The 26,464-nt window shown below is 41.6% G+C and overlaps 1 protein-coding gene across 1 annotated transcript; it reads left to right on the top strand.

Moving 5' to 3' along the window:
- Nucleotides 1-669: 669 nt before the first annotated feature.
- On the top strand, nt 670-22,829 carry si:ch211-236l14.4 (SITS-binding protein). The gene is made up of 10 exons (XM_036534490.1): nt 670-1,140; nt 2,903-3,074; nt 10,526-10,733; nt 11,777-11,927; nt 15,063-15,257; nt 16,133-16,401; nt 17,039-17,175; nt 18,056-18,177; nt 21,391-21,570; nt 22,653-22,829. Exons 1-10 carry the CDS (start codon nt 670-672, stop codon nt 22,827-22,829), a joined length of 2,082 nt encoding a protein of 693 aa, XP_036390383.1.
- The last annotated feature ends 3,635 nt before the right edge of the window (nt 22,830-26,464 follow it).

The raw sequence follows: 26,464 nt of genomic DNA, 5'->3' as shown, positions 1-26,464 counted from the left end.
GGGTCCTTCACGTCCTTCAAGTCTCAAACATGTTACGCATTTGAAAGACTTCACATTTTTCATTCTTTATATGACTGACAACCCGTATTTAACGGCGTGAAACTAATCTGGCTTCTTAAAAAACTCATGTAAACAAAGAATGACCAAATCAGAGGAGTAAGCGCTTTTAGGAGAAGAGGTAAGCACCTTCCCTCGCTCCTGTCGGTGACCTGCCCCAACCTGTGGCTTAAGAATTGCGAAGCGGTTCGTGTCCTAAACACTTTCTCCTCTCCTTTTTGAACAGCGGTCTGAGGTTACGTCAGACACAAGCGGAAAAGTGCACGGCAAGCAAATAAGCTGCTAAGGAGCTATTCGCAGGCATTACTGCCAAACCCGCGTAAGACTGCTCACCGCTCAACGATCAATGCCATTACAAAGCAAAACCTATATAGCAACATGTGGTAAGTCATGTCTTTTCTCCAAATTTCAGCAATGGGGATGGTGCCTCTCTTTCTCAAATGACTGGTTTGAGTAGTTTGGAATACGCATGAATAACGGATGCATAAGTTACTACTAACTTCTGTCACAGGTGAAATAACATGACATTATGAGACATTTACACTTTTTGACTCACGGAGATTTTTTCTTCATTTTTTGATTTCATTTGATTTTTTTTCATCTCAAAACAATATGCCTCACGCGCGAAATAGGAACCCTAGCCCCATCCCAGAAGTAACATGGGACACGGGACTGAAGGAAATGAACGAAACTTGGAAGGGAGCAATCGCCTGCCTCGGCGTGGCTGTCTTCTTCGTTATGACCATTGGGATCATCTACTGGCAAGTCGTGGATCAGCCCAATAAAAACTGGATCCTTAGAGGGAGTTTCAGTGGACTGATATGGGAGAGACGGACAAACTCGCTCGTGATACAAACACTGACAGAAGACAAGACCTTCGTAGAGATTGACGTCGGAAACGTGGGAAACTCCGATACAGAGGTGCCCTTCGTCCGAAACCTTTGCTGGCTTAACAAGACCGAGTTCTGTTATACATGGGATTCGTTTGCAGATGTGAAGATATCTCTGGAATCGGATGACGCATCTGGGACGGAGTGCTACAGGATCATCTGGACTGCCCTCCATTGTCATGTGGACCTGAAGGTAAGCCCCCCTTTTAGCTCATGAGTTAACGTCGCAATCCGCTGTCATTCCGCTAGTGAATGCTTAACAGCGCTGCAAGTCCCCACCATAAACCCGTTGAAATTATTGCTATTTTGATCTGTCAATATAAAGTTTTGAAATGTGTGTTTAGTTACTTGTTCGTCTTTTCAAACATAAGCCCACATAGTAGCTAAGAATACCTGTAAGTGAAGTAAATCATAATATATGGATAGGATTAAGTGAAATTAATTGATATGTCGTTAATCGCCCCATCTACGAAAATACCGTTTATGCCAAACTAAAACAATTTTTCTTCACATCATTTAGTGAATGATTATTATAGCGTGTTCATAATTCCTATGAACGTTTTGTTAGCTTTTTGGATATACTAAGTAGGCCTATAGGCTATGTGTAATATCAGTATTAATTTGCTACCTCCATATACAGGTGAGCTACAACGTGCTGTAGAGGCAGGGTTAAACGTTCTGAACAATCGTTAGCTAGTCGAACAGTTCTCAGTCAAACTCTTTCAAATTCGTGAATTTTCATTTGAAACGTTTTGAATAATAGTCTTAGGGGGAGATTTGTATGATTTGTTTAGTACTATTAAACGTCGTTACGTTACGTTAGAAGTACGCATTTAGGATGTTCTGGAACAAATCCTTAAGTTTTGTACATTCCTGAAAGAATTCTGTCATGTGCTCGTTTAAACTCCGGTAAAGCTGTTTTTTTTTTCTTTCTTTCTTTTTTTTTTGGGGGGGGGGGGGGGGGGGGGCGGGCTAAATTGGCGAATCTCAAATCCTATTAGTGCCTTCTCAGGTGACCGCTTAGCATTAGCTTCTACCTTTGAGGGAGGAAGAAAACGTGTAGAAAAAAACCACGAAGGAATTGTTACAATGGACGAGAGAGAAGGGGATTGCTTGTGTCATCCACTAATTTTTCCCACATCCAAATGAATATTAAATTCACTGTGGCGTGGATAGTTAAAATGTTTCCTTAATAAAAATGTATTAAAGTATTGCTGTTATTTGACGGACATTATGGTCAGTCTGTGTTTGCGCTGAAATTGCAGACATTCCAGAAAATTCAGACAATTCAGCGCGATATGTATCGTATTTCCACTTTTCCACTTCCCTCAGCTAAATTAGCTCTATGCTGCCATGGCACAGAACCTTTCCACAAAATGTCAGGAGGATAGAGGATTTTTCTGCCATGACTTACAGTGGATCAGGATAATCAAGTGGGTCTGAATGCATAGAACTTTGTGACTCCAGACTGAATTACGAACTTTCACTAGTGACATTTTTTCCTTTGTCCATGGATGCACTTCTGTACTGGAAAAATGAAAGGACGACCGCAGTCCGAGAAAATCCTGTGATGCGCATATTAGCAGGATTTTGCAAAAAAAAAAAAAAAAAAAAAGCAGATAGACTGCAATCATTGCTTTTCTCTTTCTCAGTGCAAACATCATCTTTCTGGTGGCTAAACTACATATAAATGTACACCACCCTCAAACTATGTATTTTTGTCTATGTATCTGTCTGTCTGTCTGTCAGTCAGTATGATTGTACGAGTATAAGTATAATATATATAAGTATATAAGTATGTACGAGTATGAGTATAACTGTCTACTGTATCTATGTCAACCTGTCAATCTACACTGCCTCTTCTGATAATTATCTGGAGTAAAGTTTTTGCGGTATGATTACCAAATCACTATACCTCCCCCATTCATGACATCATGCTGATTTGATTCCCTCAGGACTGCTTTTCTATGGCCAATGTGTCCTGGTATGGAGGTGCTGGCGTCCAGGCGCAGAGTTGGCCAATAAACAGCGCCAACGTCTCCATGCAACCTTTCACTGTGAGTGACCTGAGAGACAACCCCGCAGGGTATGGTTCAGTCTTAGAGCGCTACTTCCTGGGGTCTTCAGGTAAGGACACTTTTGCAGGGGAGTGGCTTTATCACACCTCATTTTACATATTTGCATGTGTCTGATAGTGCTCACAGGCAACCTTTATCCCACCCTCAACACACAGCACAGGCATCTAATTCCCAAATAGCTTCATAACAGAATACTGGATGTAGGCCCTGCGCATGTTAGTCAGAGGATTAGGCAGCAAATGGCAGCAATCCACAGATCATCTTAAATAAAGTCTGTTGAATTGCCCTGCAGGTTGCTATTGTGCTGCTATAAAAAGGACAGAGAAACAGAACAAGTTGGGAGCTCTGCAGCGTTAATAACTTGCTTGGGTATTTTTGGGCTCTGTTTGTAGCATTGTTGGGGGGGGGGGGTGGGTGATGGGGGCAGCCACAAACAGATGCCGGCGGTTAATGTAATTCATTGAGTGGGGCGTCATAATGGCCCTCGGGACTCCAGACCTCCAGGGCTGCCATGATAGGCATGTGTAACTGGGCAGCTGAGGCTGAGGGCTGACCACTCTGCTCCTGGCAAGGAGCTGCGTGCCAGTGCTTGAAGGGACCTGGGGGCCTAGTGCCCCAGTATCCCCTTGGTTCCAAAATACAAAATATACATGTACTTCTTCTGTGAACTGTAGCCACAGAACATGGCAGCTAACTATGGAATCTTGATATCTTTTGGTTATGGTCGAACATATGGTTATCATTTGGTTCCGTGGATCAAGGTATACTGTATAGCAGGACGTTTATACAGTATATGCTTGGTGCACCCAAAGGCTGGTATGAAACCTCTGAATGCTGAATTCCCTCCACTGTAGTTGTGACTGACCATGGCCAGTTAAGCCTTACGCACTGTAGCATCACAGAGATACTGAAAAAATTCTATGGGCTTTGTAATTCTGGGCAGGAAAAGGTACATTGCAACTTAGTTACATCACCTTACCTGTTTTTTTAAGCATTTAGAAGAAACAAAGAGGCTACTTTGTAGTGTACATGCAATAAGCAGGGTTGCCAAATCTATGCTCGTACATCTTAACAGAGGGCAGATTATGAAAGCAAGAAAAAAAATACCACAGTGTGTGAATTTGTGTGACTTCGGCAGCCAGTGAAAAGGTGAATGTGGTAAGCTGTGACCCCCAACAGCTGTACTGAATGAGAGTAAAGCCTGAGGCATGACAGGATCTAAAGGGCATAATTACTATCATGTGACAAAAACAGAGCGGTATTGTGATTTCCTAGATGGTTGTTTTCACAGGCATTAATGATTTTATGTAATACTGTAACAGGTTTATCTGAAAGGGCAGCCTGACTTTAATCTCTTTTCCACCTTCCAAAAGGACAGCCTTAATCACTAGCACTTTTTAACCCCTGCTGTACCTCCATTGGGAAAAAAAACAGTAAAATCTTGGAAAAATTACACTGCAAATTGACCACAAGTGGACATTCACAGGTACAGAAGGAACAATCATGAAAAAACTTTGAGTTTTATGTATTATTGGGTCATAGAATACAATTTTAAGTATTTCTGGAATATTTTAAAGTCTGATTTTGAGAGTGTAGGCCTTACTGAATTGGCACAAGGGTTCCAGTGATATTTCAGAATTGACTGTTTGACTGGAATCTTTTTGGAAGGGTGTGTGCTCTTTGTTCCTCCCAAGTTTGGTTAAGGAGCAGAAGCTTCTGTTTAGCAGTGAAAGAGTTCTGGTGTTTAAGAGTCGTAATGATGAAACAATAAGTGGCAGGGGCAGGATCTTCAATGTGAAGTATGTACAGATCCGTATGTTGATACTGTAGGTTCTTTGGTTGAACCTTTACCCACTGGCTGTGCTTTTATCAAGCATGTGAAGTACACATGGTCTGATACCTTGGTACTTACTGTGCAGTCAAACCTTTTATCACTTATTGTGCCTCTAGAAATATGTGTTGAATCGGCTGTTTTGTGAACATCTTGTGTCACAGGCATAGTGCCTGTTTGTTCCCTCTTTCCAATTAAATTGCATGGTGTTTGAGTGTGCTTAAAACATGTATTAGGCACAATTTGGCATCTATATCATGTCAGTTAACATTGATATCAGACTCACAATAGAAGGTCAGTGTAGTTTCATAACTGAGCAAAATTAAGCAGAGTTATGAAGACAGTAGTAAGGCTACTGTAAGGCTACTGTGGTAAGAGTGATTAGCCTTTTTCTATTCTCCTTTCTCTGAGAATGTGAGAAACAGACAAAGGCTTTCTTTGAAAATCCTGTCTGCTGACAGACTTAAATTAGACAGACTGTTTGGCAGGCATAGAGGTTTCCTCAGCTCATCGTTACAAATATGGCCTGGAAAGATTTTGTCTTCTTTTGTTGTTTTTATAGTGATCACTTGTAAAGGATGGCGTGCTTAGTGTGCTAAAGAGAAAAGACATCACCTGTCTTGGAACGGATCTGGAACCAATAACAGGAATATATGGGCTGTCACAGATTTATGTATATCTTTTTTCTATTTGTGTGAGCAAACTGGGAGTCAGGACCTAAAAATTAAAAATGACCCAGGACCCACAACCCCTCACACCTGATTTCTCTTTGTTTGGGTTTTGGCTTTTCCTATATTTTTACTCTCCAGTGTAAAGAAAAACATATCACCTGCTAAGTACAGCATGACAAAGGTGGTCAAAAGCAAGACTGGGGGCAGCCGTATTGTTAGTGAGTTTTACTTTAATGCAAAGCAGCTAACATCGTTTTGACTGCTAGCTCCCTTGGAGTTCTCCAGTGGAACACCCCAAGAGGTCCTGTTTGTGTGGACAGCAGGGTTCCACATTGTTTTATTGAGTTCCACTCTGCCTTGGATGCACCTGATGTCTGTAACCATGTGGGGCACCATTCGTACTGCTCTTGTGGTTGTCTTTTTGCAAAAAGCTTGGTACTGAAAGCAAGCAGCATAATCTATGTCATTGATTTTGTTTCCTTCAGAGGTATCAGAGTTAACTCTTGAGAGACGAAAAGGGAGAGGAATGCGGCAAAAGCAATGGAAAAAGGTGGCGATTGCGTTTTACACCAGTCTCCATAATTCTGCTCACTTGGAGATGTTTGTGAGCCAGCGTGCAGAATGCAAGCAAACATGCCTGCCTTCTTGCACAGTGTCATGGAAACATTGCCATTGTGGTGATCAAATTAATTATGAGTCCTTGGAATGAGTGTTCTCTCCTCTGTAGCTCAGAATTTACCCAGTAAAACATTTGGCGTAATTCTTTCCAAGTGGCTACCAGGATCGTAAATGAATTTATAAATATAACAAATAAAGGAGCAGCATCAGGCCTCAGCCTTTTCTCTTTTGTCCAATTGGAGCTGTTGCTATGTACCCTACTGACTGACATTTACCCCTAAGTCTGACTAAGTGGTCCCCACAATCCTAAAAAACAACAAGCAGAAGTGGGAGAAACCACATGTAAAAGTAACTAATCCAAGTGGTTTGGCATGAAGGATGAAAAGAAAGGGGCCAAGTACTAAGCCGTGGAGGACTTCTGTTTCGAGAGAAGGAGCCTCTGTAGGTGGTCTTGTAGAAGGAGGTCAAGGGCTAGAAGAGGTGACCCAGCTCAAGGTGGTTCCCAAGATTCTGAACTTCAACAGAGTGTGCAGGATGACCCATTTAATGCTGCTGATAGGTCCACAAGGACAGCAAGCCTACTCTGGCCCAATGGAGTGCCTTAGTGGAGTGCCTTAGAGATAGTGGGGAGCCTTCTCCATGGAGAGTCCAGCCAGGTGAAAGTGTGAGAACACATTAGAGCAAGTTTCAATAAATCAATGCTACAGTGAACTGAAAAAAGGCAAAGGGCTACAATAATCAGAACAACACACCCAGTGTCACTAAGTGCTACAATACCCCTAAAGTGCTATGCAAAAAGGCAGGATTTAAGTGCATGACATTTGTTCAAGTACATCCCATACAAAAGATTTTGCAGAGCAAGGAAAAAAGAAGAGCAGGGTGATGGCTTTGAAAAACGGAGGTGTCCAGGCAGACTTACTGAGAAGGGCATTGAGGCTCCAGGCTGAGGCAGCAGGGAAGGAGCCAGGGGAAGGGTCAGTATTAAATCTGGAGGACATGTGGGAAACCCTGTTAGGAGAGGGGACTGGATCCGGAGGGTCCAGTTTGGTGACAGCAGGTACCAGCAGACATGAGAGTCTGTAAGTCGGAAATGGCAAAAGGGGATGGAAGCTCAAGTCAGAATGGAGGTGTGCTGTGGCAGACTTGAAGAGATGATGGACTTCTAACACTCTGTCCTTGAAAAAAACTGCAAAGTCATCTTCAGTGAGAGAGGAGGAAGGTGGCCTCGAGGAGGGTTTAAAAGGAAACGAAATTTTGAACCTGGTCCTAGCCTAAGTTGCTTGAGTAAATATCCGCCTAAACAATAGGGAATATGTACAATAACTAAATAACTACATTTTTTGATGCAGTATAAATGTTATGCAAGTATTAAATGGAGTTTTCTGTTAAGTAAATAGATCATAGCTCTCTTGTATGCTTCATTCATCAAATTCATCATGGGTTTTTTACAGCTTTTACAATTTAATCATGTTAAATAAGTGGATGGCATAGACTTTTCTTTCAAGAGCGTATGGAAAATATTGCAGGGAAGCTGGTAGTATCCAGGGAATCGTTCTAAAAATAAGTGGTTGGGTCATATCTTGTAAACTCTGTGGAAATCCACCTTGGCCATAATTCAAGACCTGACACGGTCTTAAAATTTACAAAATGACAGTTATTGATTTGCTCCTTTAAGAGGATTCTTATATTTGCACCTGCCTCTTGGAACGCTCTCCAAATGTTTGTGAGCTGTTAGCAGACAGCCCATTCTAGACCTAAGCAAATACAAGAAACCTGGTAGTTTAGATGATAATCTCAGAAAGCAGATTTTATTTTGAATTTATTTCTGTCTTTGCTCTTCTTATTTCTTTTCTATTCCATGCTTTCTTCTTTTCATATGAGGATGCCTGGATTGACCTGTGATTGTTTTAATTTGTAAAATGTGTTTTTCACATGGAATATATTCTACGGAATTGGTAAATTTAGGTATTACCCTAGACTGGTTTTGTATGCGTACATTTACTGAGTCAGAACCAGATTAGATCTATGCAAAAGTATACAGCAGCTATATCCATAAACACTGAAATTAATGGTGTTTATGAGGATTACCCAGAAGCCTCCTGTAAAATGGAAAGCCACCCTCAATGCCCTTTTACTGGTAAAAAGGAAATTGTGAGTTAATACCTTGTGGTGTGGTTGTTGTACATGATGCAAACGTCCCTTTTAAATATGTTCTACGTGTGAACACACTCACTCCATTGATATTTTTTTAGAAGTATCACAGACCATTTTTCAGAGGGTGGATTCAGATTTTATTTTAATAATCCTATCAATTGTTGTTGTACTCATGTATCCATGAAAATTTTCCTGGAATAGACAATTTTGTCAAAGACAATGCAGCAGTGTAGCTGGCCAGAGGGACGATTGGCAAGACTTCTCTTGCATGTTGTCTGTATGATCAGTTAGCTTAGTAAGACTGTGATTGCCAATGTATATATCAGTCCCACAATACACATTACATTGCTATTTTGAGTTTACAGTATCATTAAATTTTTTAGTACCTTTGATTTGTTCCCTTCTTGAACCATCTCTCTCTGTGAGACCCCCATGTGGCTGGAGGAGTACAACAGGAATAATGGGAATGTGGAGTTTTGGGTTAAAAGTGTGAGCAGCCCACTAAGGGTTATGGCAGTGTGTGGGCAGCAAGACTGTTGATCTGCCAGGAGATGAAACAGCTTCATGGAGGGGGGAGCTGACAGATGTAGTGTGTGTGTGTGTGTGTGTGTGTGTGTGTGTGTGTGTGTGTGTGGGGGGGGGGGGGGGGGGGTTGGCACAGCAGGGAAACCTGAGAGGCAGGAGAAATTCCTGGGAGGGCAGCTACATCTGCGGACACAATCATCTGGTTCACATATTCTCATCCCTTCACACGGGTACTGGGACACCACAGAATCCTCCCGCAACATAACCTGACCGCGCAATGAAGGCCAGCAGCTGAATTAATGGTGAACGTATGTCCGCCATTGAGAACTGGGCAAGATGCTGATCACAGCATCGTTTTGCCATGTCCACACTCACATCTTTATATCTTTGTCCTTCTGCCGAGTTTGATTTTTTACACACACAGTCATGAGCCCAAAAGGGATCTAAAAGTAATCCTCCTTATATCCTCCTCATATCTTCATGTCTGTGTAGTCTGCTGTAGGACCAAAGCATTTAAAAACTGTCTGATGCAGAGGGATTTTGAACAAAATGTGTTCTGCAGGTGGGTTTGTAACAGAAATGTTCAGAGAGAAAGAATTCCCCTTTTTATTGGTGTAGCAAACCAAACTGTAGTCATTCTTTGGTCACCGTGTTGAAAATGAATGGCAGACAAAGAGTAAAAAGGAAAACAGTTGTCCTGTCCAATGATGTCATGTCACCCTCTGTTTGAAAAAGGAAGGGATGAATGAAATGGGTGTAGACATCCCAGTGGAAGATGTGAACACCCAAAGGAGCATGATCAGGAGCTTCACATGAAGTGTGTGTTTCTCTCACCTGTAAAGAGATACTGCTCTGCACTGAAAATGTGTCATATTTCCATCTTGTGCTGCTTGTTTGGTTCTTCTCGTGACCAGTTACAGTGTGCTTTTAGAGAACAGGAGAGTTACTGGTGACACGACAAAGAGGAGGGGACAGCAGTTTTTGGGAATCGTAGGTCAAAGGATGCATGTTCACTTTGTTGACCACTGCTAAAACAATGACGCCCCTCCAAGAGACACTAGCGAAAACCATTGGGTTATTCCTGGAAACATGCAACTAAGTCGCTAGCTAAGAAGGTGTCTATAAATACAGACTCCTACAGAGGGCTGAACGTAGAGTTATACCCACCGGGACATTCTGTGAATGCTTTCCACACCTCAGAATGTGGTCGTCTGCACTGACACAGCCTTCAAGCCCCCTCACTCTCTGTCAGCGCGCTGCAGGATGCGCCTCTTCCTCGCCAGCACTCTGATTTAAAGAGTAACCAGGAGAGCAAAAACCACTGGTAAAAATGATCAATATGTAGTATCCCAATATCAGTTATCATTTAACATGTATATCCAATTAAAATAGTTTTCTTATTTTATAATTCGGTAAATTTTGAAAATGAGAAAATGGAGGAAGTGTTCAGTTAAGCACACACACCAATTCCAATGGCCCACACAAGGCTGATGCATGGTCAGCTGAAACACTTCCCTTGAGTTTCATGTTCTTGCAGAGGGACCTTTTTAACCTTTTTGTTTCAGTCTGGATAGCAGACTGCCATCTTCTGCACTGTTGCGTCCTCAGTGGCTTATGACCTTTACCTAGAGTGAAATGAATTCTTATTCAAATGGTGACTTTTATACGATTCGTCTCACCATGCCCTTCCCCTCTGGGTAGGTGTGGCCGTACTGGTAGCACCGGAGGTTCCCCTTCAGATGGGCTTTGACAGCAGGCGCCAGTTCTGCCTTCGCACCGCACCCAGCATGGAGCTCCAACCACTGGAATATGCAGTGTGTGTGGGCCACGATCTCAAGGCCGTCCACCAGGAGGTGGGGCGTCAGCTCTCCTTGCACGAACGAGTGCTGCCCAACCTGGACATCTTACGGTAACCAACACCTCCATAGTTCATCTGGGCCTACAGAAAGTTACCTCATCTTTCAAAAATGCAGCTTTCTTGCCTCTGTGAAATATATACTTCAGGCTGAATATATCTGGACATCTGAAAAAGTCTGTTGTGCAATAGCAAAGAAGTTTGTTGTCAAAGTCTGTATAGTTTTCTCAGACTTGTACAATACATTACATTACATTTTGTCACTTAACAGATGCTTTTATACAGGGTGGTTCCAAAAGTCAAGATCAAAAGGCATCCTACAAAATGACATGAAATTTTACACAGACAAGGACAACACCATCCACACGCAAATGATGTCAGACACTCAAGGCTGTGACGAGAAATGCACACCTGTTCCAGCACACTAGTGCACACAATATGCCCAACATGAGTGTACCATTTCAATGCAGCACTAATACCCAGGGCTTGTCCCACTGGCCTCCCTAGATGGACTCCCATTGATAGACTCCCTTGTATGTGTACTGAGTCTTCCAACAACGAGGCTGAGAAATGAAACTGCCACAACTAACCAAAGCAAAAAACAGTGACAGCCAGAATGGGGGTCGTAGTATAATAATTTAGCATAATAATTTGGAGTGTATCTGGTATTTCTTTTTTAATCTTCACACATTCAGTAAATTCCATTTATTTCCTTAGTTTGAAAATAGTGTATTTTTTACTTGGTATTTATGTGAGTTTTATAGCTGCTGAGTTCCATCAGTAGATTTGCATGTGGAATGTGTTTTTTATGATATCACGTGACATAATGCCGGAGCTATTAGGAAACTTGAATTTCCAGGTTTGAATCCTTGTTGTGATAGAGCGGTTTTGCCCTTCAGGAAGGTACTTCAATCACTTGTGCTAAAATGTAGATGTCCACCTGTGTCAATGTACATTCTGCAAAAATTAAGGTGAATACGGGTGTTTACTTAGTGAATAGCACAACCATTCCACATTCAATATTATACACAGTAATGGCCCGATGTACTCCTGTTGGTGAACATAGCAATTGTTTTTGTGCAATATGGTCTTCTCAGGCTACCCTTCTGGAAGCTGCTGGCGAAGGTGGACTCAGGTGCGAAGGTGGAGAGGGAGCTCAGGACCTTCTCCAACCGCCTCCGAAGACACCGTCTGGGGGAGAGCGTTATCAGCCTCAATGAACATTCCACGTCTCTTCTCTCTGACATGGTTAGTCATAGTCCTTTCCCCTACTGCTCCTAAGGCTGATCTCAAAAACTACACACGTGATCCAAGTCATTCAGTTTAATGTAACCGCAGTTTAAACACATCAAGACCCAAGACTGTTCTTCTCGAGATTCAGGGTTCTGTAGTGATGTAATCTACATGTGAAGGCAGCATTGTGCTTAAGCTCCTTCAATCATGTTTGCTTGAAGTTTTCAGTGCAGGGATTCTTTATATAACACTTTAGGACTTCATGGTGATATTTCTGTTTTATGCACTCAAAACATGATGATGAAAAATGTTAATAAATATTATAAATAAATATTAATAAATAGATTTTTTGTCTAATATATTGCAAAAATATTTATGTGAAGATTGGATTAATCCTTACAGGTATAGTATTTTGTTGTTTCTGTTCATGTAAGTGCCGTATATTTGGCACTAATATCTGAAAGACTCAGGAGATATCAAAATGGCACTGCATGAAGAGAAACAAAGACACACAGTGAGCATGGTGACCTTTGAGCAACCTCTCGTCTTCATGTGTGTTCCTCTGACCCAAACCTTTATGTGACCTTCACTATGGGTCTTGGGTCATTCTACTCCAAGCAGATTAATCTTGCACCCCCCGCACCCCCCACCCAGCACCACACCCGTGCCAGGGCTCCGCACCTGTCTCATACCCCTCAGAACCATCAGCTGCCCTGGAACTGTGAGAGAAAAGCTGGCACAGTTCTGCTCCCCGCCATGGGAGAGAGCTGCCAGGGCCAGACTGTGTTCCCAACCTGAGATAATCTGAATTTTGGGATTTTAAATAGTTACTGTTGTCCTCTGTTGTCTTTCAAAAGATTTTTTTTCCTTGTTATTTGCAGGATTTTTAAAATGAGTATTGTTCATGAACTTCATTACCTGAAACAAAGAGAGAAGAAGAGAAAATTTATTTAAATTTAAATGTGGAATCAAACGTGCTGCGCTGCCATACTGAAATAGGTATTCCTTACATCAGAGTAATCACAAAGGTGGTACAACTCTTTCTCATAGATTTTTCCTTAACATTGACTCAGAAGTAAATGCAAGTGTTCAAAGTCAAATACAGTGGTAGTAGTGTGGCAATAGTGGTCAGGAGCAAGGCTCATAATTAAAAGAATGATGGTTCAATTCCCCACTAGGGTACTGCTGTTGCTGTTGTACACTTGGGTAAGGTACTTAACCCACAATTGCTTCACATCTGCATGTGGTAAAAGACAATAATGCAATGTTAAGGCAGTTATTTATATCATTCATTTGGGGATCACCAAACTGTGTGAAGAAAACACTTGCTTTCAACTGTGAGCCAGTCAAGAATAAACTGATTGAATCCAGGGGTTTGTGCATTGAGCCCCTGTGTACCTTGAAAAATCATATTCTATTCAGTTCTTTAAAATGCAGAATTAGGAACATTGATTTGCTGGAGAAATGTTTAAAATGTTTAAAAACTGAAAAGGGTTAAAAAATGAGCATATCCATAAGCCAAGGCCAGTTCATTTGAACAGCAGATTATGAAAGAGGATAAAGTATAACCACTATGGACACTCTTATCGTGCAAGTTCAAGGATTAGTGATAAGATTTCTCAAGAAGTGACTAGATTTATATTTCTTTCCCCTTACAAAAACCATGGAACGTTAGAACAATATGTGTTAAATTACTTGCAGGGAAGAAATGAAAGCACATTGAGCAACCTGCTGGTGTAACAAAATTAATCACATCTGTATAGCACTGTCAAGGAAAGACAGTGAGATCCACTGAACACCAGAGAAAACAGTCAGATGGACTCACACAGAGATGGAAGGGGAAACAGGCCAAAACCAATGGTTTCAGGTTAATTTGATCCTTAAGTAAAGTTGTAATCCACCCATATTCCAAGGAAACAAGTCAGGAGTTCACAGTGTATTATTCCAAACGGCCTGTCTGTCACATTAGGGGGGATTACTTTTCTTTCCACACATTTGCATTCCTAAAACTAGATTAGTACAAGATTTAAAGAGTGGGAGTTAGGAAAGGGAGAGCGAGGGAAAGAGAGACAGAGACGTGTTTTACTTGGTATGACAAAGTACATTTGCGGTACCTAATTCTCAATTTTGCTGCGTGCAATGGTAAGGGTTGAAAATTTTGGGTCATTGGGATATCCTTCCGTGCAATACCAAATGACTACAAAATCTGTGGTATTCAATTCCATTACATTTTAAGAACTCTTCATAAATTATCAGTCACGCAATGGTTTTCTCTTCTTTTTTCCATATTAGCCTTATATAATGCAGTCATGATCTGGAACAACAACTTGGCATGCAATAAGCTTGACTATAAATAGGCTTGCCAGATTTCTAAATTTATTATTTAAACACTACTTTCTCTATAATGGGCCAACCAAAAATGAATAGGCCTATAAATCAAAAGCTACATAATTCCTTTGTTCACGGTGACACTGTAATGCATTGATTATTCATTAAAATATCATTAAAATAAGTATTGCCCAGAATACCCCAATTGTTCACCCAAAGATGCCTTTTCACTGACAGCAAGTCATCATATGTGATTTAAATCTTGGAGATTTAATAAGACAGACCTCATTACTTCAGTTCTCAATTTCTCCAGCCTCCATAAAAGTTGTGGAATTAATTTGCTGTCTTTTCGTCTAGTCTATTTTCTGTGTCACTTTGTCCATGTATCATTTGAACAACCAGGTCAAAAATGTCTGTGAACATACAAGGCAGGAAATGCCAAAGTAAAGATCATACTGACTTTAAGTTCTTTGATTTCACAAATGAAAATGGCTATATTGTACTGTTTACAACGTAAATGGCTAGCAATAAATGGTTTTCTGCTCAAAGAGGATTTGAACTGAACTATTTACACTGATTCTTGTAGTCCATACAGTCACAATACATAGTCAAACAAAATTCAAAAAGCTGTGGGGAAAATATTCATTATATTTTGTGCATTAGTAGTTTAATGATCACACTAAAACAAATGATATGCATGAATGATACTAATAGCACCCAAATCATCTAAATTAGTGAGATGCTGATAAAATAACAGATTTACCAGGAGCATTCTTCTTGCACTTTCTCCATTGAGGAGGTTTCTTTCTGTCTTTGTGGCAGGACCATGAATACATCTCAGGCAGGAGAAGGACGTCTAAGAGACAGACCAAGGACCTCCCACTGGTGAAGCTTCTAAACATTTCCGTCACACTGTCCCCTTTCCTGAGCGTGGACACCAGGCAGTTCCAGATCTCCATGCAGGATGGCACAGAGGCCTACTGGCTCAGTGTTCCCACTGCCCCACATGGACAACTGGTGAGTCCCTCGAACCACTGTCAGCCCATTCCAGCTCCTTGCCATCTTACAATGGGCTATCTGGAGTACCACCTGCAAGTGATGCAGGAGTTAACAGCCTGAAGGTCATGGAAGGGGCTCTGGAGGGGTGCCTCTTAGCCTATCCATTACACCCACAGGCTCTGTTGCATTGAAGGTCCTTCATTTATTTTTCTGAATGATGAGCATGTCTATTCTTGTAACAGTTCAGAAATGGTTATAACATTTCAGTTTGGCCTGCTATGTTACAAATTTGATGTTTGTTGTTTTGCCTTGGGTTGATATTGACAAAAAACATCATTGTAAGGTAAGAACTGCCTTTTCCTGTACTTTCCAAGAGGTGTGATTTACATGTTGTCAGTCACAACATGACTGACAGGAAAATCAGGAAGTTCGCATGAAATAGGAATGGAGTGTGGTACGCCAAATGTTAACAGCGTGACCCTTGTCATATGATTGTGGGTTGAAACACTGATTTGGTATTGGGAAACCGAGCTGCATTACTGTCTCCCCCTTCACAGTGTGTGATCTCATCCCTTGTGCACCCGCACTGTCAGGCTTGCAGGTTTAATCATGTCATCACATAAATGTCATGCTTTAGAATCAGATTGTTCCTGTCTATTTCTCAGCATAGAGATCACACCGAGCAACTCTAAGGAATGACTGCAGCTTCCGCTGATGGTTTTCAATTAAGTGTTCAAGTAATGTTCATCTGCAGGGCCAAAAAATCCTCCTGCACTGTATTTGTATGTTGACACAAAGGTGGGTGCTGAGGATGGCCTGCTTCTCTGATTCATACAGTGCCAGAGCATCTGTCCTCACTGTTCTCTCTGTCCCCCTCTTTACCATTCTCTCAGGTCCCCTTGTTGACCCAGTGGCATGGAAGTTTCTGTGTGAAGCTGAACATCACCAACCAAGCCGCAGTCAACTGGTTCCTGGACAAAGTGGCCAGCCTCCAAGCCCGTCTGGACATGGAGTACGTGTTCCTGGAGGGTGGAGAAGGGAACCTGTTTGAGGAGAAGACCCTGCGGCCACCAAAGGCCATGGCTGGCGATGAATACGTCGGGCTTCTTGCGAGTGTGGCAACAAGGGTGGGCAATTCAGCTGTCATGACCTCAGGGACAAGGTGCGTGCAGTTGCCGTTCCCCGTTCTCAGGGCGAGTTCTGGTGTCTCATGTTTTCACGCTGTAGCAAAAGCGTCGACATGGCAACCGATCCGGCTCACCAGCTGCCTCCAAGCTCGTGGAGTGGAAATCAGCCAACCACCTTGTCAGCGTTCAAATCACCCTCAGAGTCTGCAGGATGCTTTAATGTGACAATCTAATCCCTTTAATAAAATTCTTAAACAATTTATGGGGCAATTTAATCTTCCTTCTTTGGCCTCCATTTTCCCAACCCTGACACTGGCTTGGATTTAGTGCTAGCGTTATAAAAAATATTGGCAGCTTCTTTTACACTGAAACTGAATTGGCCTCTCCAGTTGGGCACATTGCATTGCCAAAAGGACAACTGTTACCCGAATGTCATTCTGTAACCTGAGAGTAGCTGAACAGTTACAGATGAACAATGACATTGCCGTGCTTAAATATAAATGCAATCATATGCATTTGAGTAATACATGTTTCAAGAAAAAAAGCTTCTTGCTTGCACTTAAACATGACATTTACTGGCATATCAGTTGTGCTGAATGTATCCTGAGTAAAGGAATTCTTAATTTCAGAGAGGGTGGTGGAAGATCAGCCAGGTACCTGTTTTCGTTGTAGGTCCAGCCATGTTCCCTTGTTCATTCGAATGGCACCCCTGCAGGATGACTGGACGCACTCTGGGCTGAAAGGGATAATTCCAGCTGTCCTTCACCACAGTCTTCTGGGGTACAACTTCTTCATTCCTGATGCAGTAGGTAATACTCATAGCCCCTGCTCCATTCCCTTTGCACCTTACCTGTAGCTCTGTAGATGTCTCCTTCTCAAGGCCGCTGGTGCTTTCATTCTACTCATACTTGGTTACATTCTTGCTCTACCTCTCAAAATCAAGCAGAACATGTTTCAAACCATTTTTCAAGATATGCATATGAAACATTTTGCATTCATTATTTAAAAACATTCTATAAGATGAAACTTACACTTTCTATAAGATGAAACCAGTTGCCTCCAACAGTATTGAAATGACTTCAGCAGCTTTTGCGGGAAATTCTTTGTTGAGATCAAAAAACAAGGTGAAAATCTCCTCAGTGCTAAACTGTATTTTTTCCTCATGGTAGCAGCTGACCTGAGTTTTCCTGTGAATGAGAGACTTTCTTCTGAATGCTTTTGATATTCTATATGACCGCTTGTCCCAAAGGTGATAAACAGCCCTGGGCCTTGGCAAAATCAGCATATTCCTAAATAATCTGAATTCCAGCAATGGAACACAATGGACGAGCCTGAAATATTTCTCAAAAATTCCAGACAAGAATTCACTTTGATGTGGAGAGAACAGAAGGTTGTCAGAGCCCAGCAAATAAATTACTTAAACCAGTTGCATGTCATTGCAGAAATGAGCTTTGTTAAGCTTCAGAAAGCCTCATTTGATGTAGAAGCTGATTCTGTGCCCAAATCTTAACCTTCACCTTTGTGTGTAATCTTATGTTTGCTTGTGTGATTTTTTCTTTTTCATGGGCAGCACGTGAACAAGGCATATATGAGTTTGTATCAGTTCATATCAGGTCCTTCACATTTTTGCTCTACCTTTTGTGCTACAGTTGTGTGAATTTGTGCAAACAACTTCTTTTTCTGTTGAAGGAGGCTCTCTGTCCAGTGAGTTTGTCACCGATGAAGAGCTTTTCATCCGTTGGCTGGAAATTGTCTCCTTCCTTCCAGTGATTACCTTCCAGACCCCACCTTGGGTGTGTGGTGAGGATAGGGTATGTACCCAATACCACTGCTTTAACATGTTTGTCCTTAATTTCTTTAGTGAATAGTGAGCTGAAGATCAGCCGATCTGACTGAGACGCTACATGGAAAGGGATGAAGCAGTGCTTCGAGAAAACAGAAGCAGTGAAACGTGCTTCCTTACCAGTAAGCAGGCAGCTGTATACAGAGATTGCAGTGTCCTCATCCAGTTTCTCACTGGCAAAGCAAGGTCTGGGATGGAGATTAATGAGTGTAAAACTTTGCCATAGATCATAGATTTCTTTTTGCCTGAAATTTCTTTCTGAACTTTCTACCTTTATGCAGTCCTACTACATTTCTTAATTCTGAATAACAAGTCTGAGGTAGTGCTTTGGAGCAGTTCATCCTTTTTTCCTTTTGGGATTGAAGACTGCCCTCAAGGAAGTGTTTTGTTTTTCATCACTTGTGTTATTCTATGGATTTGTATGCCCCAGAAATTTTCAAAAAATGTCTTTGGAAATAAAAGAAAAGCAACAACTGCTGAAATTCATAAATTAGAGTTTGGCACAAACTGCCATGTGTCATGTTTTAAAGGTGCAGATAGGGTCTAGCTCATAAGAAAAACTATCCACACTGTTGCCTGTGACGGCACAGGCTCTCACTTTCCCTGTGGGTAATTAGAAATGCAGGGTGAAAAAAGAAAGGAAATAGATGCTCGTGAGAATTAGAAGAAGAGTGTATCTATTCTCGGATATTGATATGTTTGACTTTATGGAAGACAGCTCAGGTTTCTAAGTAAAGTATCATGTGGGGGTGAGTGATGGGGGGGAGTCTACCCAACCCATTGGGGAGTAATAACTTGGCCTCTACCCAGCATCACCTGTGGTTACACTCTCATGTGTTCTGCATTAGATTTTGTTTCAAATTTACCATCGTCAATCTTTGGAAGAATGACAGCCACTCTGGTGCAAATGGTCGTGACTTGGACAGCAAGGCTTGAAAAGCTGTGGGGGTAAGGTACATGTGTATCTGGTGAAAAAAATTATTGAGGTACCCAGTCTGGACAAAGCAGAGGTAACAGGATAAAAGTGATCAACGTCTTTAGAAGGATAAGAAAAGTTCCTTTCATGAGGCTGAGGCGGCGTTACGACTGGAGTGATGCTGGACAGCACATAGTGTAGCTCATTTTTTTCTACATTGGATTTTGTGAACTACTGATGTTTGAAGTGCTGAAATGAAGCAAGCAATCATTTTATATCAAACAAAGTAGAATAGCCTAGTCCTCTGCAAAATATGGAAATTTCAGGGAGCCAGCTTAGTGTAATATGAAGAATGAATTAGTAACTTCTGGCTGACATCATAGAACTGAGACAAAAACACCTCAGCCTACCTTTTTTCCATTACTTTGTGTTTTTTTCTTTCTTTCACGCAACCATTCACTTTGAATTGGCCTGAAAAGGTCCGGTCAATTCGTATGTGCAACACCCTTCCTACTGGGACCGTTAAATCAATGCTCGTAGTGGGTCCAAATAAGAATAGAAACCAGAGCTGTAACCGCAAGCCTGTTTTCTCAATTAAACATCATGTCTAACTTGTTTTTTCTTCCAAAATTCATTCCTTCAAATGTGTTTTTTTTCCCTTCAAAGTACATTTCTACAAATGTGGTTCAACTCTCTTTCCGTTACGGGAGACCGGAGAGGATGTGAACTCTGGGAAGTGAACCTTTTTTTGGGAACGTCAGACAGATTCCATTAAGACCAGAAAGGTGATTGGGCACAGTGTTAAACCACAATTTGGAATACATGGCTACATATTTGTGATAGTTTTGCTTTTTTCGTGAGACTGGGTAATTTTTAATTCCTTTTTAAGAACTCAGCCAAGATCCCACCACTGCTAAGACAGACATAAAAAATCAAGAAAACAGACTGTGAAGAAACATGATAAATACTCCAACTTAATGATACATTTTTGCCAATTTCATAACGATGGAACAGCATTAAACAGTCCCATAAGTGTTCAAATTACCCTGGAGGGGACTTAATGTGACCCGTTTCAGCAACCATCATTAAAGGGGCTCATTAAAGGGGTAACATGTAAGTTATGTAAGTTACCTTAGACAAGAGGGATATCTGCTGTGCGTGTAAATTGTAACTCATTGTTTGGGAATGACCTATGACCTGTAATGGTGTCCACATGGAACATACAGAATGGTGTTGAAGTTGGTACTGTGCTGAGGTGAGCACTAGAGGAGTACCAGAGGTGAAGGAGGTACTGAAGCAACCAACTGGCTGGCTCCAGCGGCCCAGGGCTGACCCCACCGTACCGGGCCCCTGATTCTATTTCGAGGCAAAGGGGTATGCTTGGAACCAAGGGGCTATTTTTGCACCAATGGCTCATGTGACAGAGGTGTCCCAGACCCTGGACTGTGTTTGTGTGGTCCTGGCAAGCAAGTTTTGGAAAACAAAGGCCATAGGGAGTAGGCATAGCAGGTCCGCCTTTCTACCATATTTGGGAAGGAGATTCCCCCCCCCCAAAAAAAAAAAATATATTAACCAAAGTTTGCAAAGCACACTGTAATAAAAATGGGTTAAAACCTGAAACCCCTGTTGTACAGTGGCAGCCTACAGTCTATGAACACAGTGTCTCTGTCAACAGGTTCTTGTCTTGCCTGGATAAAAGTCTCTGGAGGTTTGTTGACATTATTGTGGCTCTGACCAGAGATGCTCAAAAGCTTGGAATTTTAACAACAACAACATTGAAAAAAATACAGGAAGAAAACATGGAAGTGTCCCTGTGCGAGTTTTCTTTCCACAATGACACAACCCTCTGAAATAGCCCGGGGCCTGACAAATGAAGGTTTTCCCACGTCTGTCTGTGCACTGCTCCCTGGGAGGTGGTACCACTACTAAGTTTCATGGATACCCCTGACATGCTGTCCCCTAGCTCCTACTCTGTCCCAGGACAGAGTAGCCGATCCCTTCCCTTCACACACTTATTCTGGCTTAGATACAGCTGGAACGTCCTCTTCTGTCCTCTGCACTGCAAGTTGAATCCAAGATGACTTGTTTGTGGCGTAATTAAATGCTTCAGGGTGTGTAAAGAAGTCAGGCATGCACATTGGACAGATGAGTGAGATTGCTGAGTTTTGGCTTTAGCGATAGTTAAAGTAGTAACTGTTAGAAAACACTCAAGACAACTGATTTTTTGTTTATTGTTGTTTTGTTATTCTTTCTTATATGTTGTAGGTCCTAAACCTGACCCGATTCTACATATCCAAGCACCGAGAATTTGTAGTTCCCCTCATAGTGAAGTATGCAGATGAATGGAAGGCACAGGGGAGCCCAATATACCGGCCTCTTTGGTGGATTAGTCCCGACGACGCCCTCACGCACGGGATCGATGACGAGTTTTTGATTGGAGACGAGGTAAGCACACTCTTCCCTTGGTCCCCATCAGTCCCCCTCTCCTGCCGCGACATCAAGAAATTCAATCCCTCTGGCTTCTCGCCCTCCCTCAGAAGGATGGCTTCCCTTGGCCAGGGGGGTGGTGGGAGTCCGATCGCTGGCCGCTGCACTCCTGCCTGTGCCGAGGCCAGCAGCTTTTTTTCATCGTTCCCCCACTGTTAGCTTCACGCTGAAACACGGCGGCTTGGGTTTCAGCCTGAACTTCGGGCGCAGTGGGTCCTCTGAAAGGCCCCGGCAAGGGTGGGCCGACAGCCAGGAAAGGGAGGGTTGCTCAGCCTCCCCCCTACCACCAACACTGCCCCTTGACCTAGTGCACCCCACCCTCTCCCTGGCAGATTTCATGTCTATTACAATAGCGGCTTCAAAAAAAAAAATGCCGCCCTTCATTTCTGCACCACTGGTTTTTGGAAAACTAAAGAGGCTTAAAGAATCACAAGATAAAAAAGGGAAAAAACTTGGAGAAAAGCCCTTGGATTATATAATTGCTATATCAGTTTAACACTTTCCTGGGGGTCTCATTCACATCAATGCCTAGTATGGTTTTGCTGTTAATATTATTGCATGCTGTATGTATATGAGATCACCCACTGCCTGCCTAGCCACACATTGTGCATTGTGTAAAATTTAGGCATATCTACAGCAGTTATTTTTTGAGAATGTCAATCACTTAATTTTAAAAAAGATTTTAACCTCAAGAAAAAGTACAGAGAAGAGCAAAAAAGCTAGCTCCAGGTATTAAAGAGATTCATTTTTAAGAGGGCCTAAAGGCAATTGTTGTCAAGTACATGGAGACTTTGATTTAAGTTTCTCCAGGGATCAGATAGGTTGAACAATGATGCCACTCCAGATTAAGTTCTGCAAGCAGGTGGCAATCAGTTAAAACTGAATTTCACAGTGAAACTAGAAAGAACATCTTCACGCATAGAGTTGTAGAAATAAATGCATGGAGGAACTTACCAGCAATATGAACTGAATGGCCTGTTCTTGACATGGAATTTCCTCTGTTCTTTTTTGTGTTGGTATTTTTTTTATTTTGTTTACAGGTTCTTGTTGCTCCAGTGACAGAGAGAGGGGCCCTAAGAAGAGACATTTACTTACCAGGAAGCGATATTCAGTGGCAGGATGCAATTAATGCTCATGTTTTTGATGGAGGGACACTCCTAGAAAATTACCCAGTTGGTCTTGAAGAAGTTGCTGTTTTCTTACGAAGGAATTCTTGAAGCCTGGTGGGCTGGCCTTTGTTACAATTTTTTTTCCATTCATGCTGTTGGGAGTTGCACTTTCCTCAAAGACCACTTACAGCATCTCAAGATGCAGTCTTGAGATTAGTTTTTTTATACTTGCACTTTACGATTCAAGTCAATTTCTATGTTTTTTTCCTTTTTTAATCTTTTCAACTGTTTCACTTCTCTACTGTTTTCGTTTATTTGTTCTGTTCTTCCTCCTTTTGCTTTTACAGTCAGATAAAAAAAAAAACACCTGTGTGTTTACATTAGATTAACTTTTACAGTCTGTAAATTTTAACCATCACTCGGTTCCTATCCAATGGAGTAACAAGGTGTAGCCCTCATTCATTTTCATGAATTTTAAAAAAAAGACCAAACAAGGAGGACAAATGACTGAGACCCTATCTGACAAACGAAGACTCTGAATATAAGTGCACAGATGCACCGGATTTGCTAGCTGCTTTGTTAGTCAGGCCCGTTCTATGGTACGGCTTTTACTTGAATTGTACGGGCCTCTGAGCCTATATTTGAAAAAGAAAAATGTACCTCAAACAAGTACTTTCAGAACTGCATTATCTTATATGGAAAACCTCTCACTGCTTATCACAAGATAACACGTGACAACTGTCTTGAAAGCACTTATTAATGTCTGAGCCCTACGCACATGGCTCTGGTTAGAGCTATTGAACATGATTGTCACATTCAAGGCTTTCTATATGAATATCAAACTACTGTCTCTCCAATGGTATCCTTTGCCATAGCTTTCACTCCCCTTAACTGCTTTTGTCTGGAGAACATGAAGAAACAGAAAAGCAAGAGACGGATGTTCTCAGACTTGCAGCAATCCTTCTGTGGGTAACCTATGGCCAAAGCTGACATGTGCAGGCACCTGATAGCAAAACTACAGTCCATGGACAGCAAAGATTGTGCCTTGAAAAAATTACTATCACCTTGTCATCTGTGAGTTGTGTAGGTCAGAGTTCACCCAGTTTGAAAACCAAAGCTTGTCCATCAGCAATACCTGTTCAATAGACACCAAAAACAAACAAACCCAAAAAATGACAACAAAACAATTTTTACTGTGGAATTGGAGGGGAGGTTCTGCAAGAAATTGAATACCTGGTATTTTGTTTATATAGTTGCATTTTGTCATATCATGTCAGATCATTTCATGTAAATATCTATGTTTGGTTGTATGTACACTGCTGTTCCATGAAGTATAGTTTTTGGCCATTTTTCATATTTTTCACAATAGTGACAGGCCAGGAAATAACTGCAGTGTTTTCTAAGCTGCTTTCTTATTCCACTAAGATGTCCTGTGTCCTCTTAAAGCTGGAAAACCTCATGCCCGAAGAAGAAAATAATCAATTTAACAATGTCTCAGATGCTCAGATTAGACTCACAGTGTCTGTTTAGAAAAGAAAAACCTAGAGTGATTTAGTTATCAGAAAATATCAGATAATATCAGAAACTTCATCCTTCGGATACATAGTGTCACTTCCAGTTACTTCACAATGCCAGAAGAAATAAGAATGCTATGCAGAGGAGCACCTGGTTAGTCACAGCTGTAAGCTCTTATGGTTTGCTTTAATCTTAAATTGTATTCAACTTAATATCACATGAAAATTGCATTTAATTACATTACAGTTTGATGTACCAAATTTGATGAACAGGCAAAAAAACACAAGACCAGTATGTTTGTCTTTGTTTAATATTGATTAAGTTAACCCTGCTCTCCTCCCACCCCCCACATTAAAAAAAAAAAAAACTGAACCGAAGGCCATAGAATTTGCCCCCATGATATCAATCACATGTGACTCAAGTTATGAGTGCTGTGTTACCACTGTTCCAGACCCAGATTCAGCTGCACCTCATCATAGTCCTGGTTTCTGAAGAGTTTACATTACCTCTATGTGATAGCTCAGCCTGGGCCAAAGCGCAATCTTCAGCTTATTTCCCAACACAATGCTGAATGTGGCCAAAACAGACTGAACGATCATAGGCTTTCCTTAATAATGGAATGTTATTACTTTTAATGGCAGTTATCATTGTCAGTGTTGCTAACAGTACAGGAAAGAAATGTCCTTGCATTTTGTTTCATTGCATTACTGTGAGAAACATTACAATCAGGATGGAGGGAAATGTATGGAAAATCCATTGGACAACTTGTACAACTTATGAATGGAGTATCCTGTTAATATCTGCATTTCACAGATAACAGCTGCATTCTGTGGATGTGCCACTTAAATAATACATTCTACATTTTTGCTGCTGCTTGGCTGGCATAAAGAGAAAGGAGCTTCTGTCACACCACACTGTTTAATTTTGATGGTGGCATTGTGCATTCTGATGCAGCCAGGAAAGAGTCACTAAGGTATTTGTGTAGTAGTAAGCTCTTGATTTCCCCAAATGAGTACAGTTCAACCTATTTTCAGTGAAGCTACTAGTTAAGCTACACTAGAATGGCAGTGACTTGCCATTGCTGCCAAGCTATGTAGCCAGAGTGACTGTAAACTGTGCCTAATACCCAGGCACAAACCAGCAGCAGGCTTGTGGGGATGAGCAAGGGACAGCTGACAGGGACACCCGACCCTCAACACCTTCCGGGGTCAGGTATGCCTGAGAAAGTTAATGATAAACGCAAACCGACATTCTGAACAGGGCAAGTGGACAAGCGTAGGCCCAGGTGTACCTGAAAGTGGCCAGTGAGAATATGCTGTAATAGTCTGCCCCCACAAAAAACCTGCTGATCTACTGTACTTGTAACTCTGAATCCCTCTATTATAGCATGTGCTTTTACAGACCAAAGAACACATTGTACTGGGGCGATTTGATTGGTGAATTAATTCCATCTCAGCACATTCAGACCTAGATATCATGAGGCACATTCTGTGTAAGTACAAAAAAATATAATGGACACACCTGCTGTAACCCCCCCCCCCACCATCCCCCCCCCCCCCCCCCACCCCCACCGCCCATCCCGGGACCTGAACTGCATCACTTAATTTGTTTTATGTGTTTACTGTATTGCTCTCAGGTCTTTTACGGGAAATAAAGTACACGTCTTAGTGCAGCACTCTGTGGTATACACTTAAATGTCTTAACCTTTGTAAGGGAGATGCAGTTGTGAATATTAAAACTGTGTCTGTCCTGTATTACTCTTAAGAAAATGTGTTCTCTGAATAAGTATTCTGTTTTCTTCCTTTTTTTCTCTGAAAAGCCAGGATCGAATATGTCATAAAAACTGATTGTGTTTCAGATTTCCTACTTTGAATTAAGCCTTGATGGGAAAGACATCCAGTGGAGCCAGGCATGTGGCTCTACTAACCAGCAGCCTATATGCCTTATTGATTGTGCCATTGAATGTTCATTATTTTCTGTAAATTGGTAGAGAAATTAATTGATAAACTACAATAAAAGTTTACATTTTCTTAGTACACCTCATGTGGAGGTTGAAATACAAGTGTGTTTTATTGTCTGACTTGAGACTGCTCAACATCTAGCCTACCAATTTCTTGTAAGGTTTATTTACAATTAACCAGTACCAGGCTTGTGAGTGACATGTGATGAGCCATGATCAGACATGAACAGCTAAATCTTACACAAAGAAGGCATCTGAACACCTTTAA

This window comes from Megalops cyprinoides, chromosome 8 (genome assembly GCF_013368585.1).
Source record: "Megalops cyprinoides isolate fMegCyp1 chromosome 8, fMegCyp1.pri, whole genome shotgun sequence".
Classification (NCBI taxonomy): domain Eukaryota; kingdom Metazoa; phylum Chordata; class Actinopteri; order Elopiformes; family Megalopidae; genus Megalops; species Megalops cyprinoides.
Note: the sequence above shows the minus strand (reverse complement) of the source record. Positions and strands in the feature narration are given on the sequence as shown.

What these genes read in the sequence shown, in the direction of transcription:
- si:ch211-236l14.4 (XM_036534490.1), top strand. Translation starts at nt 670, where the DNA reads ATGCCTCACGCGCGAAATAGGAACCCTAGCCCCATCCCAGAAGTAACA. An exon ending in ATTGTCATGTGGACCTGAAG is followed by an intron (nt 1,141 to 2,902) that starts GTAAGCCCCCCT and finishes TGATTCCCTCAG; the next exon opens with GACTGCTTTTCTATGGCCAA. An exon ending in CTACTTCCTGGGGTCTTCAG is followed by an intron (nt 3,075 to 10,525) that starts GTAAGGACACTT and finishes CCCTCTGGGTAG; the next exon opens with GTGTGGCCGTACTGGTAGCA.